Source organism: Anticarsia gemmatalis, chromosome 8 (genome assembly GCF_050436995.1).
Source record: "Anticarsia gemmatalis isolate Benzon Research Colony breed Stoneville strain chromosome 8, ilAntGemm2 primary, whole genome shotgun sequence".
NCBI lineage: Eukaryota > Metazoa > Arthropoda > Insecta > Lepidoptera > Erebidae > Anticarsia > Anticarsia gemmatalis.
Genome location: NC_134752.1, coordinates 4,760,138 through 4,781,186, shown reverse-complemented (window position 1 = coordinate 4,781,186; position 21,049 = coordinate 4,760,138). Strand labels below are relative to the sequence as shown.

General features: G+C 35.6%; 2 protein-coding genes across 2 annotated transcripts; one reads left to right on the top strand and one right to left on the bottom strand.

Moving 5' to 3' along the window:
* The first annotated feature begins 550 nt into the window (after positions 1-550).
* Positions 551-10,639, top strand: ClC-b (chloride channel protein 7). The gene is made up of 15 exons (XM_076117234.1): positions 551-945; positions 1,165-1,269; positions 1,492-1,690; positions 2,224-2,333; positions 2,670-2,813; positions 3,006-3,183; positions 4,215-4,364; positions 4,721-4,862; positions 5,190-5,328; positions 6,486-6,749; positions 7,056-7,232; positions 7,538-7,747; positions 8,034-8,204; positions 8,649-8,810; positions 9,185-10,639. The coding sequence occupies exons 1-15, from the start codon at positions 796-798 to the stop codon at positions 9,284-9,286; spliced, it is 2,403 nt and encodes an 800-aa protein (XP_075973349.1). The 5' UTR covers positions 551-795; the 3' UTR covers positions 9,287-10,639.
* asp (microtubule assembly factor abnormal spindle) lies at positions 10,638-20,899 on the bottom strand. The gene is made up of 8 exons (XM_076117232.1): positions 20,766-20,899; positions 20,487-20,684; positions 19,816-20,013; positions 13,364-19,090; positions 13,078-13,270; positions 12,660-12,841; positions 12,358-12,477; positions 10,638-12,249 (listed from the first exon to the last, which is right to left on the bottom strand). The coding sequence occupies exons 1-8, from the start codon at positions 20,775-20,777 to the stop codon at positions 11,941-11,943; spliced, it is 6,939 nt and encodes a 2,312-aa protein (XP_075973347.1). The 5' UTR covers positions 20,778-20,899; the 3' UTR covers positions 10,638-11,940.
* Between the last annotated feature and the right edge of the window lie 150 nt (positions 20,900-21,049).

Here is a 21,049-nt window from a genome sequence, read left to right as displayed (position 1 = left end):
ACATTATCAAATTGATTTGTATTATCAATATATAAAAATTAAGAAGTTTCATTGATTTGTTTACTTTATTTATAATATTTATTGACTTAAAAACGCTTATACCATGATGATCTAGTGTTTAGAAATCATTATCTTATGAAGCAAAGGAGTTCAAAATGTAGGTATTTCCATAGGTAAAGTTATAAAAAATTTATTTGGTTATAACATTTTAGAATGATGATTTTCTATTATTTTATACTATTTAAATAAACATAGATAACTATCTCATAACATTTGCTTAACATAAATATTAATATATGTTCATCTTCAGAGTTCAAGTTTAATTTATATAGGTATTTTTTGTAGCCACAGCCAGATTTTTACTACGACTGTCTTGAAAGGTATTTTAGAAAACTATTTTGGTAAGTTTAAGTATATTTTAATTAAAAGTAAATCTTTTGAAATGACTTCTAATGTTTGTAACAAGCATGCTGAGAATGTCGGTGGCTCTAAAATGTAGGTACTTATTTAGTCTGTGTACATTTTGACACATTATGTCAAGTAACAGAGCTATCATATCAGCGGAAAATATGATAGGAAGTGTTGAAATGATACTGAAAGTTTGACTATTTGAAACAAAATAATATTATTGTGTGATAAAATATCTATTTAACCTTGTTGAGTTACTCGCGTGAAACCTGTTAAATAAGTCCACAATATTTGATTTAATCATTTATCATGGTACCTTGAAAAACCTAACTGAAATAATTGATAACATAGATTCTTCCTTTATTTTGTGTTTATGCTTAGAATAAAATGAGCCACTCATCAAACTCTGCTGATGGAACTGCTAGTTCTATCAGTAACGTGGAAACGACGTCCGATACTGCACAACTGATAAATAACGATGAAGAAATTGCTAGCACATCCAATTTTACCCAGCTGAATAAATCAGTAAACTTCGAAGTATGTATCTTTATATTCATAATAAACAATAATTAAATGCACTGTTGTATATTTTCTTTTAAATAGTTATTAATTACATCATATTATTATCACTTGTGAATAATATATGCACTTGTTATTACATTGCCCTAAAGACCTCTTTGTTTACCTAATCAGTAATTGCTTGTATAATAATCTGTATAGTTCATGTCACGTGATTTAGAACATTGTTGTGTTTAGGAATCTGAGGAGGATGAATTTCATGGCAGTCATGGGATCAGACGAAGGCAGGCCCAACAGAAGATTGAGCCGGGCTCTTTAAATATTCTTTCAGCTAAATATGAAGTAAGTAATATTATTGTTTCTATAAGTAATATCTGCAATATAAATGTCATTATAAGTTAATTATTAGTTTTCACAGTAATTTAGATAATACTTAATTGTAGTATAAATAAAAAAAGCTAATTGACTACTGATTAAATGTTGGCTAATTAGTTCAATAACAATTATGATATATTCAAGTACACTTTTTATATGAATGATACTAAATTATATTATTAATTCCAGAGTTTAGATTATGATACCTGTGAGAATCACTTACTATTGGACGAGGAGCGTAAAAGAGGGTATCCATTTGTGGTTTGGAAAGACATTGCCCGATGGTTCATAATACTGTTGATTGGTATTGTAACAGCTCTCATAGCATTTTTCATCGACATATGCATAGAAGAATTCTCAAAAATAAAATATAGGGAGCTTAAGAAATGTATCCTTTTTAATAAATTGTTTTGCTCTATTGAGCTGAGTATTTACTATAATCTGTATTTGCTTCGCAGTAATACAATGAGTCATCAATTCTCTATATGTATGGAAGTAGGGTGTGGATTAGGTATTAGGTACAATAAAACATTGACTGTTTAATTGTTATTTGAGTCATTGCATTGGCTATGAATTTTAATATCCAGATCTTACTAATGAATAAAGACCCTCTTGTGCATAAATATCAATTGTACCACAAGAGTTTTGTAAAACAGAACTTTTTAATTGTTTTTATTCAGCCTAAGTTTTCAGAGATTTTTCACATGCAGAATTTTTATGTGAATATCTATTAAAAAAAAACATTGTAATGTACGTATAGCATAACTTTTGAACAACTTAACTAAGCAGTATTAAAAGCATAAAACGATATCCAAACCTAACACAACACTGCTAAATGACCTTTAATGATAATGCAATATTTATTTTAATAAAATTTAAATATTTCCGGATATTTGATTTTCTTAACTAAATACAAAACAGCTGTGGACAAATATGTACTACATGACAGACTATACATTCCATACTTGCTGTGGGTGTTATCAAACATTTGCATAGTGTTCGTTGGATCCATGCTAGTTGCATATGTTGAGGTAAGATTACACTCACCTGATTGTATTTCATTGTTATTAATGTTATAGAATTTATATTTTAAAACTTTGTTTTACAGTTCTGAAGTGTTTTGTGCTTGAAGTAGATTACTGCTTTGGTTTTCCTTTATATTAAATTTAAGTATACTTAGGAGTATTTCAACCTTTTTTATCCTGGTGTAAAACAATGAATGTAGACTATTCCTATGAATGATTAATTGCTAACTCCATTCATCATTATTCATATTATAAACAATGTTCAAGAAACGAATGTTTATATTATTTTATTGTGAAAAATATTTTTTAGTTCAGAATCTTTTAATTTTGTTCACGTTTTAGCCTGTAGCAGCCGGCAGTGGTATACCTCAAGTAAAATGTTATTTGAACGGTGTGAAAGTGCCGCGCGTGGTGCGCATCAAGACGCTGATAGTGAAGGCTGTTGGCGTTATCACTGCTGTCGTCGGTGGACTCGCCGGTGGAAAGGTAAGCTGGTGACCTATACCTGAACAAAACGTGTGATTGTGAGTGATATTATGTGTATGTTTGAACAGCCTGCTACTTCCTTCAAAGCTTTTTCTGATACTTTTATAAATTTCTCATTATTGATTGTATCTTGTAAGATAGTATTATAAAGATGTATCTTGCCACTTCTTAAGCTACTTTGTTTTGTTATAGGAAGGGCCCATGATACACAGCGGGGCGGTTGTTGCCGCCGGTATATCTCAGGGCAAGAGCACTACGTTCGGCAGAGACTTCAAGATATTCCAGTACTTCCGCGAAGATCATGAGAAGCGAGACTTTGTGTCGGCCGGAGCTGCAGCTGGGGTGTCTGCGGCTTTCGGCGCTCCTATAGGTAGGAAAATTATTTAAATTGAATACTTCATTATTATTTCAATTATTCATAATAATAGTTTGACAGTGTTTATGACCTCAGATCTTATATTGTTTTTTCTTTAAAATTTATGTTAATATAAGACAGTCCTGTGGTTAAATTGTTGCGATATTTCACATTCTGAGCTATAATAATTTAAGATATAAGCATAAATCGAATGTATTCAATTTAAAAAATATTCTATTTCTTATGTTTCTAAGGTAGAAAAAGTTGTACAAGGGAGACAAGTTTCTAAATAAAGGCAGTTAATAGTTACGTTTATTTCGGAATGTATTTTTAATAGTAGTATTTGTAAAGCAAATATTAACTAGTTTTATCTAACTAGGTCACGGCTTTAAAAACCGCGAAAAACATCTGTACGCGCGCCCTTTAATAACCGCATCCATTTATTATAGGATTTTAATTACCCACTGTAAATAATATACGTACAGTTCATAATAGTAATTAATTTATATTGATAACATTATTTATTATGCTTTTTTTATATAGCGTTGTATGTATGTTTTATTATTCACTATTATTAGTCACGTATGAGATAATACTTTTAAGAGATAACATGACTAATTGCAATTATTACAGATGGTTCACTACTATATCTGAACTTAATTAATGTATTGAAAAATATACCTTATTGATATTATAAAACGATGAACTTTACATATTTTCGGAGAAAGTAGGTACATTGCATGGTAATAAGGTGCCGTAGTTCAGTTAAACCGGCAACAGTTGTATCGTGCCAAAAGTCTATTACATTTGGAGCACTTAAAACTACACTAAAACTTTAAATATTTTCTGCCATGCTACTTTTCAACTGCTGGTTAGGGGCTTCTCCCGATATCAGGGAGGGGCTACACATTAAGTTTACGACTTTTCAAGTCTCGAGAACAGTTTTGAATAACTTTTAGACATGCAGGGTCATCACGATGATTTACTTTACCGTTAGATCAAATAAGAAGGCAAAGATGTTGAAAAATATTTTGATTTGTCTCCAGGTGGAGTATTATTCTCTTTAGAAGAGGGTACGAGTTTCTGGAACCAAGCGTTGACATGGCGGACGTTCTTCGGCACTGTTGTGTCGACGTTCACGTTGAACTGCGCCCTGTCTGCCTACCACGGCCGACCGGGAGAGCTCAGCTATCCAGGTAAACGTATACCAATTTTGATTTAAATAAAAGTACTTTGGACGTAGTAAAGCGATGCAAGTTTTGTTGTTAGAAAAGGATACCGTGATAGATGTTATAACATAACGCTGTCATTTTCATGCTACGGTCCCAGAAATACGAGTTCACGTAGATTTTTATTTCTCGATACTTGTGATATGGCTACAAACTATAGGCCTTAAATTAGATTTTTGGATAGGTGTTGTTTTTGGGAATTTCCGAAATGTTTTGACAGCCTTTCTAAAAAGGATCAGAAAAGCCATTTTCATGGAGGGGAAATTCATGTCTTGCTTTTCAAAACAGTTTGGTTGTTCAAATTAAAATATTTTTTTTCCTAGGTTTGTTAAACTTGGGCAAGATGGAGCCGTTTCCCTTCCAATTCTACGAGCTGCCCGTGTTCATGTTCTTCGGCGCGGTGGGCGGCATGCTCGGCGCTCTATGGAACTTCATCAACTATAAACTAGCCGTGTTTAGAATCAGGTACATGTTACTCTTGAATTAATAGTCAAAATTAATAAGTTATATTCCAATTCAGTCAGCATTAAAAAAAGGTTGTTTAATATGAAACAAGATTGAAGAGAAATGACATATTGTCTTTGTTTCGAAATTGCATATTTTATTTATTTTTCGAAGTTGAATGTTCGCTTCTCTCTCAAACTCGTACGTTAAAAGTCGGTGCCAGTTGTTATCAATTACAATTACAATTACCTAGTGTTGAAGAACTTCAACACTAGGTTGACTATTAACATACTATAAGAAATAAAATAAAAAGTAAAATAGCTGTTTAATATGATATTTATGTTATAGGTACATAGGAACTCCATGGCTGCGAGTAGTGGAGGCGTGTTTGGTGGCGGCGGCGAGTGCGACGTGCGGGTTTCTCATGATGTTCTTGTTGAACGACTGTCGACCCCTCGGCGAGGACCCCACCAAAGTTCCTTTACAGGTTATTATGTCAATACTATTAAGTAATAATATTATCCATACTTCCATACTATCCATACTAATAATATTATAAATGCGAAAGTAACTCTGTCTGTCTGTCTGTCTGTCTGTCTGCTACTCAATCACGTCTAAACTACTGAACCAATTTGCATGAAATTTGGTATGGAGATATTTTGATACCCGGGAAAGGACATAGGCTACTTTTTACCGCGGGAAAATGACGCATTTCCCGGGAAAATTCAGAAAATTCAACGAAGTCGCGAAAAATAAATATTATAATGACATTGAATTAACAAAATTCCGTTGCCATGGCAACTGTTTTAATGGCGGATATGCCTTAGCACGACTTCGTTATAGTAATTTTGAGAATATTTTTCGTGAAAAAAAACATATTTTATATCATCACGCTACGACCAATAGGAGCAGAGTAGGTAACAGTAAAAAGTGTTACAAAAATATGGAAAATTCTGACCCATTCTCTCTCATATGACGCAAGCGAAGTTGCGCGGGTCAGCTAGTTATGAATAAATGAAAAGTATGAGGGAATGGATGTATGATACTATTTCACGTATTATGTTCATTACATTTTTTAAACTTGGGGAAATTATTTCACACGAAGTTACAAACAACAGCTACACTTTCTGAGTATGTCCAGTTTAGAAAAGTACTACCGCTACTCATACTTACACATTTTTTTTCTTACCGATCTTTTGTAGATAAATATCGTGTGAATGAATTTAACCCATTACTGTCCCACTGCTGGGCAAGGGTCTCCTTCCGTAATGAGGGAGGGGTTAGGCCACGAGTCCACCACGCTGGCCAAGTGCGGGTTGGGGACTTTGCATGCCCTCAATAAATGTATGAAACAAATTATTAGGCATGCAAGGTTTCCTCACGATGTTTTCCTTCACCGTTGGAGCATGTGATAATTATTTCTAATACAGTTGCCTCTGGTTCGAACCTGCGACCACTAGCGTGGAAGGTGCCAACTTAAACCACTCGGCTATCACTGCCATATACTATTTAGCAATATTATAGTGACGAATATATCTTTATCGCTAAACTTGATTAGTATACAAAGCATCAAAAACTATATCGCACCTAAATATCAACAAGTACCAAGTGTATGACTTCAATGGATTCATAAATTGTTCGCAGTTATTCTGCTCGGACGGTGAATACAACGCTCTAGCCGCCATCTGGTTCCAAACGCCTGAAGCTTCAGTACGATCGTTCCTCCACGATCCCATGGGGTCTTACAAACCATGGTCTATCCTCGTGTTCGTCGTGTGCTACTTCCTGCTGTCTTCCTGGACGTTTGGACTCTCGGTCTCGAGTGGACTGTTCATACCGAATCTGCTGACTGGAGCCGCCTGGGGAAGATTGTTGGCCATCGCTATACAGTACATGTTGCCTTCAAATGTAAGTAATTAAGAGTGTAGTGAATTTTATAACCAATTCGTAGACTCGAAATTGAAACTTTCGCGTTGCATGTTTTTTTTTAAAGCGAATACGGGAATTGACGCGAGCACGCATTTTATCGTTAAATACCGCCACAGATGAAAAGTTAGTATAGATGACAATGAGACATGGGAAGTTTATAAGAATCGTTCTAAGTGGCTTTCTTAGGTGTTTGCCTACTGCTAAGTATCGTAGAAAGGCGTGATTTTATATATATTGTAATACCGCTAAAATATGTACTAAGTAACGTATTGGTGTATTGTACAGACGATAAACCCGGCGAAGTACGCGCTAGTGGGTGCGGCGGCGCAGCTGGGCGGCGTGGTGCGCATGACCATCTCGCTCACCGTCATCATCATCGAGACCACGGGACAGATCTCCAACGCGCTGCCCATCATCATCACGCTCGTCGTCGCCAAGTGGACCGGCGACTTCTTTAACGAGGTACTCATTACACTTGTTCTAACATTGATCTATCTGCGATGTTGAATATATGTATGCATCTAGGCTATAAATGTCGACAGAAACTTCAAGCATAAAGTGATGATGCCATTTCTATGAGGTCTGGTCCCACCTACCAAAACAATAGGTACCTATGTGTGGCACATTGTCTGATTGGTATTTCAAAGCTGAATAATACTTATTACGTGGTACCACATCTAAGGAAAGGTGGAACCATAAGTCATTACTGGCATACTTCTTATACTATCTTCTACGCAAAACTTGCTACAGTATTTTTTATCATCCAGGGTATCTACGACATTCACATCCAGTTGGCAGCGGTCCCTCTCCTCCCGTGGGAGCCGCCGCCGCTAGCACACAACATATACGCGTCAGAAGTGATGTCCCACCCCGTGTTCACGCTACGAACTGTAGAGAACGTTGGACATATCGTCGAGTTGTTGAAGCTCGTGTCTTATAACGGATTCCCTGTTGTGGACCCGCCTTTAGCTGATGACGTGAGTACTCAATTAGTTTTTAATAAAATATTTTTCACTACCGGCCCGGACCGACTTCTTCTGGGTCTAGTACAATTTTATACCGGTGATTCCATTCGCGTGGGAATTTTGATCTAATGAATCGCAAACAAACCTTCTTCTGACAATAAAACGCAACAAACGCATTAAAAAAAGAATTATCCAATATAGGTCAGTTGTTCAAAACTTACGCGTCGTATACATTTCGGTGATTCATTTTTATCTATATAACCTTTCAATTAACACGAACAATTGGTTTTGTATACAGGTGGAAGTAACAACATACAAGCGTCTTCGCGGCATAATCCTGAGGTCTCAGTTGATAGTGCTGCTGCAGAACAAGATATACAACGAGAACGCCAACACCACGTGGTCCAACTTTAACGTCGACATGAACATGTTCCGCAAAGAATACCCCAGATATCCCTCCATTGATGCGGTAAACATTTTATAACTAGTTAAAGTATTGATGTTATATTAGCTTTTGACTAATAAGTACGTAGAACTTATGATTATTTTCCAGAAGTAAATGTAGATCAAGAATGTTCTAGATCCAATAGTTCTATAATAATGAAAATTAGGGACATGGAAACCATTTGCACTTAGAAGTAAGGCTACACACATATTCGGTTCTGTATCAATCGGCCTAGCCGATCTGCAAAACAGAATATGTTTAACACAAGCCGAACAAGTAAGTCGAGTCGGTTTCGTTGTTCCATAAATATTGTCTAACCGAATATGTGCATAGCAATCCTATGATCACACAATGTCATATAGTTGTATTTTTCTAAATACTAGGTACTTGCGATTGCATTTAGCTAAAATGTTATTTTATGCAAAAGTAAATAAAGGGTGACAAATAACCCAAAATTTGGTTTAACAGTTGGAAATATCGGACTGGGAGAAGACGTGCACGATCGATTTGCGTCCATTCATGAACCCGTCTCCGTACACGCTGCCGCACCGCGCCTCGTTGCCGCGACTGTTCCGTCTGTTCCGCGCGCTCGGACTGCGACACCTGCCTATTGTTAATGATGTCAATGAGGTAACCACTGATTTCCACATAATACCAACCTTTTAACTAAGTTAAACAAGTAAGTGGTTCAAACTCGAATGCCATGGATTAATGACTGTTACATTAGGATAACAACTGAGACAGACGTTTTACGTGCCCTCCAAAGCGCGTACATGCCCAGTTCAAATACTTCTAAGCGGTCATCCATCAACGCAATGACCGCGCAAAGTGTTTCTATGCCCACAGATCGTTTACTAGTGTTCTAGCTATAACGGTTGCATTTTTTTTTACGCTTTAGAATAATATGCACCGATTATTTGTTTGAACATTAAATATTGATAGACTATTTCAGGTTTGATTTAGATGTTGCCTATGTAAGTTATAAAGGAGTATTTATTGTGCAGGTGGTCGGCATGGTGACAAGAAAAGATATCGCAAGGTACCGCGTGTGGCGTCATCGAGGTCACATGGGCATGGAAGAACTAATACTCTCTAGTGAAATATAAGATCCAAAGCAGACGATGGAAACTATAGAACTGAAGAATATCATCGGACTCAAAATATTACCTCCAAATGGTAGCAGGTTTTAAATAAACAAAAGGGCTACTCATTCAACACTCAAAGTCAAAAACGGATACTTGTATGAAGAACCAGATATGGCAACTCCCTCATCATGCATAAGCTAGTATGATGCATAAATTTTGCTAAAGCAAAATAAATACTCAACTTGTCTTGCAATGATGTATGTATACTTATCTGGTTCGCGTAGAGTCTGTTTCTAGCCCGCCAATATTTGTCCGTTAGGTGACCATCGTCTGCACAAATTAGGCCCAATTGTCTCATATGAACATCCAAAAATAATTAAGTTAAATTTATTTTCGTATACAATCCTAGAAAAGAAATGACAAAACACTATTTTTTATGATTATTTTTTATTTATGTTATGGCCTGGAGCTGTAATTTAATTAGTAGCGAATAAATTTTTATTATCATCTTATGTATTAAAAATGCCAAATAGAGTAATAGAAATTGACTTACCGGTATTTTGTAGTGTCTAAGGAATATAATATATTATGAAACTCATCTAGTAGGCAATTTATCTTATGAAGTATTTATGTGTAGTTAATATCTCATACATTTGAATAGTTAAATAGTTAGTGCACATTTGGTTTTTTGTTCGGAACATACACAATTGTCCTATATTCGTAATGTTTCTATGTAGGTAATAGACTAAGACATATTTCTGTTAAAAAAAAATTGTTAACCAGTCAATTTTATGTAATGAATATTGATGTTAAGTGTGAAGAAATATCAAAATAGAACCAAAAAAATAAACAATCTTAAAAAATATATTATCATAGATGCGTTTTGAGTTTGCACAGGCACCAAACTGCTTATTGCTAAAATAATACAACTATGTACATTAATAATATTTGTGTAATTTTTTCTGTCTGTGAAAATCTTGGCCTTAGAGAGAATATTGACTGCTATACAATATCTAAGTAATTATATTGTAGTGGCACTGAAATTGTAAGAAAGTGTTGAGTCAGGCCTTTGAAGGAACATTTTGTAAGAAGTAGCCATTAGATACAGTCACACTCTTTGTCTATGTAACATAGATACTCTATTCATGTTTCTTAATGATTGATGTGATATTATTTTAAAGGCACATAGGAAAGTCCAATATCTTAAGACTTAACTGAAAATCTTTCTTGTCGAGTGCATACTTTTTTGGACTTATGATACATAAAAATCTTGAAATTATGAAAATGTTATGATTATAATTTTTATGACACTATTGTGATAATTATAGTACTTTAAGATTCTATATGTGTTTTCAATAAAAGATTTTAAAAATATTTGTTTACTTTTTTAATTTACAACAAACTTATTCACTAATTCACATAAAAACTTAAAAGTATAACGACGCAGTCTTCTAATTAGTATTTGCATAGTTCTTGATTGCAAGAGATGTAGAGTTATGGTTTCAAAGGTACATTTTGATTGTAGATTAATTGTTTTCAAACAACTCCCAGCCGATTCCAGCCCACAAGTTAAAGAACAAAAGAACGGGTAGTATAACCAATATCAGCAGCAAATAGTTAACGAACTCGTCCATCGTAGTGCTCTATCGGTTGATGCAAATTGTTGTAGTACGCTTAAATTAGTTATTCCATACCAGTAAGATATTTTGTGAGTAATAAACATAACCTCAAATAATTTGACAGTCAATGACAGATAAAGATTTGTTGTCGATGACTATTTTTCTTGTTGTAAGAAAATCATAGACAATATAATCATTACGACTTGCACCAAAAGGAGCCTGCAATACAATAATTGGTAGATACCAAGACGAGTTGCTCTTCAAAGGCCACGTTCTAATACCGTCACTTATCAAGCGTCATGAATATTATGCTACGTGGTTTCAATGACTCAAGGTGATTTGAGATCATACTTTTGAGTTGTTGCTCCTGTTTTGATTGGTTTGTCCATAACTTACTAAGTTAAGAGAATTTGTATGTATGTTTGTATGATTGTAATAAAATATCATTAATAACTAAAAATCCTTTAATAAGCTAACTTTCCAATAATATTGAAATAATGCGTAACTTTACAATACACAGTACTAAATAATTAAAGCTAATTAAATTAGATAATTAACAGTCCATATCATTCACAAAACAGTTAATAAAAACGACATTAGTAGCTATTAGTAAAACAAACAAACATGAGTCAATTACATTCAATTATTATTGTTATTTGCTATCAATTAAAATGTATTTACTTAACGAAGAATTAGCTATTACGGCGACAATTTATTAAGTTAATTTAAGTTAGTTTCACAGTTATTTGCTGAAGGTTTATTTATATTAATTATTATTTTATATCTAAAGTTGGCAAAGCAAAATTAAAACATTTAGGTTAAACATTTAATTTACCAGGCATTTTTATTAATTCGAGAAAAAGAGGTTTATATTTTACTCTCAAACAAAATACACAACAAACATGATTCATAAGTTCACTAGTCGTAAAAGTTTAAATTCCATAAAAACCGGTAATGGCAGAAATTATTGATAGCATAATTATAACGAATATCAGTGCTATATATTAAAAAAATATATTAATTAATTTTAAATTCGAAACACACATTAAAACTAAACTACAAATTATATGTATGGAAGAGGCAGTTGATAGCTTGCTGGGCGTCTTCGAAGTATCTCGGTTTATCGACTCTGACGATGCCATAGTCTGGTTCTAAGGCAGGCAGTATAATGCTGCTATTTCCCATACTACAAACACTCATGTTCAATGATTGATTGCCTGTATGAGAGATAAACTTAGATGGTTGTGGAGTGTGGAATTTGTTCTTCATGATGTTTGTAGTCATTCTTTTCGTTCTGTCGACGTTGCCTTTTATAGTTACTAACATACGATGGTTTTCTGGCATGTTTAGTAGCTCAGTCAAGTCCTGTAAAGAAAATAACATTTAACACCACAAGCTAAAGTCAGTCTACTGCTAAACTTTGAAAAGTAGCACAGATTTTTTTAGCAAAATAAATGTATTGTGTTGACTTACCTTTCTGACATTGTCGTATTTAGAGAACAACCACAAGTAAGTACTCATTATACAAAACAGTTGTGTTTCACTGTTGCTGAATCTCCACATGAATTTCAGAATTGGCGGTATGCGATCTCTCTGCAACAAGAAATAAATAAATAAAAACTTTGTAACTTAAATTGTGAATAATTAACAAAAATAATCCATAAGAATATATTAATTGAATAAGTAACTCTGCCAATTAATGCATAATAATATAGGAAATTCCGATAGCTATTCAAGGACAGGTCTATAAAAGTATGTGAATAAGGCATTCTTACCAAGTATATCTTAGGTCCCGTGACTCTATATCTGGTCAGGTTGACGAGCACGGCGGCGGCAGACTTGAGCACTTCTATGCTAGAAATGGATCTGTTCGTCACTGACATGTACGTGTACACACGGTGGACAATGGCCGACGCATTGTCGTTGTACAACATAGGGAACACTTCTGTTAACAGCTCTGAAACGCAAAGACACAATTATTAGTATACTAGTAGGAGTAAACATATGCGATTGAACGTAAACATACATTTTAAGTGAGAGCAATTGATATAGTCCTCTTGTATAGATCATTATTTCGTATTGCCAAACAATCTATATTGGGGATACAAGGGGATTTGTAAGAGATAATTTACATTTAATTATTCTTATACAGTTCCACCTTCAAATATTTAAACTCTCGTGTAAAATACTTACCGAGAGATCTGAAGGCTTTGATGACGGTCTCAATACCGCTTATATTACGTAGTACTTCCATAGCTTCCTCATTGCGCTCTTTCATCGATTCCTGCGACGATTTTAAACCACCGTCGCGCCATCTGCGCCGGAGTTCCGCAACACGTTTATCGTGAGCTATGTTTACTCTAGCTATATGACCGCGACAGAGCGCCTGAAATATATGAAGAAACATTTAGTATCCCATGGAATCGTAATTTTAATTTAAGGAATATACAAAAATAGTCTTTAATGTTGTGTCCAATACCTGAATTTTCGAAGCAGCCCAATAACGTCTTTGCTCCTCTTTTACTTTCTGTAATTCTTCTCGCTTCGCCTGTATGTGCTTTCGTACCAAATACCCTCTTATAATAGACTGGAACTTCACAATGAACCTTCTCTTCTGCAAAAACTCGCAACGGGTCAGCCTTGTTACTAATTTACCTCTCCATAATCTCTGTATATACAGAACTTTTTGTTGAATTTCTAGGTATCGTGATCGTACTATGTACCGCCTAACATATTTCTGTAAACATATTGCAGCTGAATTCCTTCGTTGAATCATGATTTCCCTCCTCTTCTTCAGTCTGTAAGCGGCTTGTATCGTAACAACTGCGGATCGTAATTTATGGAAGCGCTTTCTTGCTATGAATCCTCTGACGTGGCTTTGCAATTTTATAATCGAAAGCCTTGTTTGAACATATCTTTGTCTTTGAATAGTTGTCAATTTATGATAGCGATAATACATTTGAATGCATATTGCAGCCTTTCTAATAGTAATAAAATGTTTACGCGCGATACGCATTCTCACTATAGATTGTACAACAGTAACACTCTTCTTGATTGTCAAAAATTGTTGCCTGCATTCATCACGTTTTCTTGTAGCAATGTACCAGTTTTGTATTTTCTTAGCAGCCTCATTGTGTCGAATAAAGCGGGAGATTTTGTTCGCTCGGTATCTGCGCTGTACCAAAATGACTGAATTCCTCAATTGCTGATAGTCATTTTGTATTTTTCTAGTTTCTCTGAGAAGCCTGTAGCGCCTTTGAATTAAAATAATAGCTGATTTCATAGTAACGTATTCGAGTCTTTGTCGTTTACCATTCACGTATGCTCTAAAAGCTCTTTGCAATATGATACAAGACTTAACAATGTTTATATAGGTTTTTCTTTGTTGTAGCATAAGACGGCGCGCTCTGTACCTTCTTTGTATATTTACAGCGGCCTTTTTAACTTCTAGATAAGATTTCCTTTCCATTCTCATGGCAATTAAAGCTTTGTACCTTCTCTGCAAAACAATAGCAGACTGCTTTAGTTTGATATACTCTTCTCTCTGTTTCGTGCCTGTTACGTAAGCTCTGTAGAACCTCTGGATAGAACGGCACGCTCTCAACTTTATAATATACTCTACTCTTGTATATTTCATAAGTCTATATGCCCTGTACCGCGTTTGAATAGTTACAGTTGCTTGACGCAGCTGCAGGTACGATTGTCTGTCCCTTCTCATAGCGAGCAGTGCTTTGTATTTTTGTTGCAGTAATACGATAGACTTTCTTGCTTTCAAGTATCTCTCTCTTTCAGCCCTCATAGCGCATATGCTTCGATATTTTCTCTGTACATACAGACTTGCTTGACGTAGTCGGTAGAAATTTTCCCGGATCATTTTAGTTTCCCTATAACGTTTATAATAGTCTCCAATGAGAACAGCAGCATTTTTTATTTCCAAGTAGGATTTTCTTTGCTTTTTAGTTTCCACGTACGATTTGTAGTATTTTTGAATGACTACAGTGGCCGTTTTTAGTTTAATAAACTGTTGTCTCACGATTTTCATTTCGATGTATGCTCTATAGTACTTTTGAATGGTTATCGTCGCAGTTCTGATGCGAACGAACTCTTGTCTCTGTTTCCTACCAATTATATAAGCCCTGTATACTCTCTGAATCGTAACGCAAGCTTGTTTGGACTGCTGGTACTCTTGTTTTACTATCTTTCCTTTCTTACAGCTTCTAAGCCAGTTCTGGATTTTAATTGCTGCTTGTTTGTGTTGTAAGAATTCTTGCCTCTTCTGTCTTCCCAACACTACAGCTCTGTAAGCATTCTGTATTGTTCTACATGATGTCTTCAGTTTTAAGAATTCAGACCTTTGTTTTCGCATTTCAATTAGAGCTCGGTACCTACGTTGGATTGCAATTGTTGCCTTGCGTAGGTTTGTATATTCTTCTCGACATAGTCTCATTGTTATTTGAGCTCTATATCTCCTCTGAAGAACTACAGCAGATTTTTTCAGGTTCAAGAAGCTACTCCGTTCCTTACGCGATAATAACACACTCCTGTACGTCCTTTGTAGAATTATTGTGGCGTTCTTCATCATTATGTACTCTTTTCTTTGAGCCTTTGCAAGTAAATGCGATCTGAAATGTCTCTGAATAATTATAGTAGATTGACGGATCTTCAGATATTCTTGCCTTACTTTTTTCATGATCAAGTATGATTTTACGTACTTCTGAAGTACAACAGCCGCGTTTTTGAATTTCAGGAAGTGCTCTTTTTCTTTCTTCATTAGCTGGTGCGCTCTAATTCTCCTTTGAAGAGAAATTATCAACTCTCTTTGTCTTAAATATTTATCAACACAACTGTATCGTCTGAACAACGTCTGAATTTTTATAACTTTTCTTCTTAAATCTAAGTATGTTCTACGCTCGTTTCTCATGCGGAGCAAAGCAGAATAACGTTCCTCTATTATCTTGACAGATTTCCTGAGTTTAAGGAATTGCCTTCGCTGCACAATCATGCGATAGAAACTTTGTATAACAATCGCACTTAGTCTCTGCTTTTTATAAATCTGCATGTCTTTTTCCATGGCCAATTTGCCTCTATATCTTCTCTGGACACACACAACGGCTTGTCTGAACTTTTCATACTCTTTCTTAGCAAGAAACCGGCGAACTAAACTCTGAATCAAAACAATTTTCTTCAATTTAATTTCATATTGTTTCATACACAACCACCGCCGGACGTACGTTTGTAGCTTAGTCGCTGCCCTGTACCTCAACTCTTCTCGCTCTAATTTTAATTGCTGTAAAGTCAGTTTAGCTTCTCGCATCAATCTCACACCTCTGTACCACTCTTCAATCTTCAACACACTCTTTTTCCATTTGACAAGTCGAGTACGACAGGTCCACATCCTACAATATTTCTGTACGATTATCGTGGCAGTCGTTATTTGTTGCATTTTCCATTCCACCAAGCGATTATATTGGATACGACGCCACCAACATTGGATCAAACTCGCCGCATTGTTTTGTTTCTGTAGTATTCGTTCAGCTTCTTTCTTTTTCTCAACAATAACTTCGTACTTCTTTCGCCACCAAGTCTGTATGACGTTCGCGGCTTTCTCGAACAGAGGTGCACGGAATACGTGGATTAACTGCCATAGTAGCGACAATGTCTTCTCTCTGTGTCCGTCAGCGATGTCCGTAGCTGTGATATCCCCATGGATAACAAAATTTGCCTCTTTTAAAGCATTCATCGCAACCTGAACATTGTGAATTTTCTGTAGACGTGATATCGCCGGCGTTCGCAGTTGACTCAGTAAACCATCCTTCATGAGAATGATCTCCATGACTTTCACCAGTCTCACTCCATCTCTAATATCTAACGCTATGTTGTGAACGGCGTATTTATACTCATCCAAATAAGATTGCTTGTGGCAGACGACATAGCCTAAAGGTCTCAAATGTTTCGTGATATCACCGATGCCAGCAATCAGTTCCCTTGTAAATCTTATTATGATTTCTCGGCTTTCTTTACACACGGCATTGCGGCAAAATAGACACGGGTCATGTGATATAAGTTTTCTTTGTTTCGCTTGATCCAAAAAGTACACAAGCATAAAGAACTTCTTTAGAGTGAACTTCTTGATAGCTTCCATATATGCTGGTAGTAACATATTTGGCGCGTTAGACTTAGAATGCTTGTTTCTGAGGAATGGATTTTTGAACATCCTTTGAATTATAAAGGTAGTTAAACCTTCAATGTCACTATTAGATTTTAGAGGCAAGACAAGACCGTATATGGCTTCGAGGCCAATTCGAAGCCAGAGAGGATTGTAAGAGAGCAGCAACTCCATGATAACTTTTTGTAATCCAACATCCAAGTGGAGATTACGATCGGTTCTAATAGCAATCAGTTTCTTTTCGATCTGCAATGTTAGTTTCTGGAAGACTTGAGCAATTTCTGGGCTCATCAGTAAAGCTCTTGCAGATCTTCGGAGACTTTCGAGTCTATGACTGTTGTGATAAGCACTAGATACTTGTTCCTTGGTCGGCGCCACTGGCACGTCCTTGTTTCTATTTTCAATCCATGCCTTGCCAACATCAACCTTCTGTTCTATATTACTCTCTAGGTCAGCTGGAGGAGTCAGAATGCAGTTTAGCCATCTTTTAAATTCAGTTTCGAATTTCTCAACAGCTTCTTCATCATAAAAATATGTAGACGACACGAACGGGTCAACAGTGGACGACTGAGAGTATACATTTCCTATCTGGTTAACAGTCATATTTTGTACATTACTTTTGTTCGCCTCAAATGTCGTGTTTGATATCTTACCACCAATAGAATCTTTATTTTTTGCAGATTGCTTACTTTTCATTGTTTTCTTGACATGAGTTATTGGAATTTTCCAGAGGTCTGGTTCAGCCCGAATAGCTTTCTTAGACCAAGATTGTCTGTTATTAGTGTGTGCAGTTGTGAAATGGTCAGATGTCTTATCAAAGGTGCGGTTGATAGTAAAAGTATTTTTATGTTTGTCAGTCCTGTCGAGAACTTGAGTATCACATAGCTGTACACTCTCTTCGGGGATGGACTGTAAGGGAGGAGTAATAGATCTTGGAGGAGATCTCGTATCAACTCGTAAGTCGTTTTGCCAAACATTGTGCTCATATGGACTCAAGTAGTTCTTTTGTTCGAAAGCTTCTTTTTGAAATTGGTATTCTTTGAAGAGAGCTTGTCGACACATTTTCGGTTGATCTTTCATAAAGAAGTGAGGTGGCCTCATTTCATGCAAGTGGTTGAAGTTAGGCTCGACAGGCGTGTTTGGCGAATCTTTCGTGTAAGTGTCTGAGCTTAATTTGATTGGGTCGTCGAAAATCTCGTGTGTGTCATTGTTAAACTTGGGGAAACATTTTCTTTCCGTCGAAAACCTCTGTGGGAAGAATGAGAGGTCGCTGATACGAGAAAACTCGGTATTGATCGAGAAATTAGGACTGTTGAGTTCCTTCGGTGATGAAGTGTTTGGATGTTTCTTGGCTAAGACAGTGGGAGTTTCAATGTGGTTGTCGAGTTGTGCGTGGTGATTCACTGTCAACCATTTATTCGGCGGCTGCGTTGCCGTTATACTTATAATAGAGTGAGTCTGATTTTCTTTATTACCACCATTTTTTAAGTCTAAACTGTCGTCAAAGTCACTTTCGGAATTCATGCTCAGTATAATCTGAGGACCTTTATTCAATTTATCAGCTTTATTAGGCTGAGTCTTAAGTGGCGTGAATGTGAGATTGTCGAATAATTCTGTAGCCGAAACATCGCATTTTTGTTTGTTAGACGGTTTCAGGACATTGTTGGGTACATTCAACCTGTTGTTGCTGGTGTAAGACTTGTCATAAGTCTGTTGTAATACCTCGGGTCTTCTCATGTTTGAAAAAACCTCGGTTGTATCGAAATTGAAGTCAACACTCGAAGGAGAATCAAATGGACACTTATCAGGGCGCGAGTCCATAGAGTAATCGTTAATAGAATAATTCTCTTTGTTAGATACTTGTGAGTATTTTTGTTGTGACTGTATTACACTGTATGTCTTTTTTATCTGTGTTGTGTTGTAAATGATCTCAGATTTCTTCTTGTAAACTGCAACAGGAGATTTCTTACCAACTTTTTTCTTTATTTTACCTGGAGATATCTTGAAACCCTTAGGTTGGGCACCTTTGCCCTTAATGTTCTGAAACAATTTTATTTCATTACATAAGAAAGACATTGTTTATGTAAGACAATTGTGAATGAATAACTACCCAAACAAAACATAAAATAATGAAATTGGTATTCAGTATTCTATTTTATAAGAGACTAGCGGACCCGACAGACGTTGTCCTGTCTACACGTCTTTAATTTGAAAATTTTAAACTTTTTTTAATCTAAACCATTCTCAGATCCCCTTGAACACACACAAAACATTTCATCAAAATCGGTCCAGTCGTTTAAGAGAAGTTCAGTGACATACACACTTACAGAAGAATTATATATATAAAGATTTTATCCATGATGATATTATCCTCTAAGAGGTCTCAGCTACAGTGGCCGGTTTTACTGTGACACCAGAGGACAGGCTCAGGATCAACTGATGCCTGAGGCATGGAAGCTGGCAAACTTAATTTTCTAGTTTTGGTCAGTAGCTTAGATATTGTTAACAGAATAATCGAAACAATTTTTTCTATCCACACCCAGGATTGGAATCAGGGACCACTGGCTGGCAGTCAAACACAATACTAACAACGTCACAGAGGCAGTAAACCTCTAAAGGCTAATGACCATACCACAAATGCATTGGCACAATAAAATAACACTAAAGATAATAACATAACAATTATGACCTTAAACAACAAAAATATGTGTAATAAATTAAGATTAAGATATAGTAAATTAAGATTAAGATAATTAAATATTTACCAGAACAGACTTCAAAACTACAATGACATCATAGCGGCCCCTGTTTTCATTGGTGAAGCGTATGGTTTCTCTCATGGCAGTTGGTTGAGTGGGAGTCCACATTAATGTGACACAGTAGCATGTCTCTGGCTCCAGTAGAAGCCATTCTCCTGGCAACTGGATCACAAGGCCGGGTGGCAGAGATTTTCCAAGAGTAATCTAAAATAAATTGTGCCAAATATTTTATAACTTCTAGGTTCCTTGTGCTTACAACTTTATTATTTCCGAGTAGGATAATGTATTTAATTGATAAAAGCAGCTAGAATGTACTATTAATTAATTATTATCTGTTTAATCATACTCTAACATTTTAAGTGAGAGAGACTCTACTAACTGCTTGAGTTAAAATTAAGGAATATAGGCTTACAGGTAGCTTGGTGAAAATTATGAATAAAATTATACTAAATTGTAAAAGTATACTTTATTTATATTAAGCTACCTATCTAACAATGCATTAATTTTTAGAACTTGTATTTACCTTAGTATGTTAACAGAAGGGAGTAGCCAAGCATTTAAATCGACCGTTTTTTTTAACAAGGGGTGCCCATTGTTATTATTATGATTCACAAAAAATGGATGAATGGATAACTCAAGATGTGTGTCATTATTATTATTTAATTATATCAATTTACCTGTTGCACTTGCTTCGAGGGATTGAAGACTTCCAGATTTCTTTCGCAAGTTGCGCCAATGAGAACATTGTCGAAGACTACTTGGGGAGGCCGAGAAAACGGTGCTAGTATGAGACGAGGACATTCTTCTTTAGGAGATTCTTTTGGCGCAGCCTCCGTCCGACGAGCCCTTCGTATATGTTCAGGAGTATTTTCAATCTAAAACCAATAACGGATTCATTCAAATTACATGAGTTTTTATTCCTATGTTTTGCTACGTTTCTGTATTTTAGTACGCACTTGAAAATACATGATTGGAGAGTTCAACTATCACTGCATGTAGTTAACTAATCACATCCATTTAATGCACATATTTTTATTTCACAAGTCACAAACTTTGTACACCACACTCACAAACGAACTTTGATTGAAATTCAAACAAAATTCAAACTGCTTCAAGCCGTTCACCGTTTCAAGCCACAGATTAAAAACCGAAAACGTCCGAAAAATTAAAGAAAAACTTTCGATAGCTATATTAATATACACCCCGTAATACACTGGTCACTGTCATTGAAACAATTTCT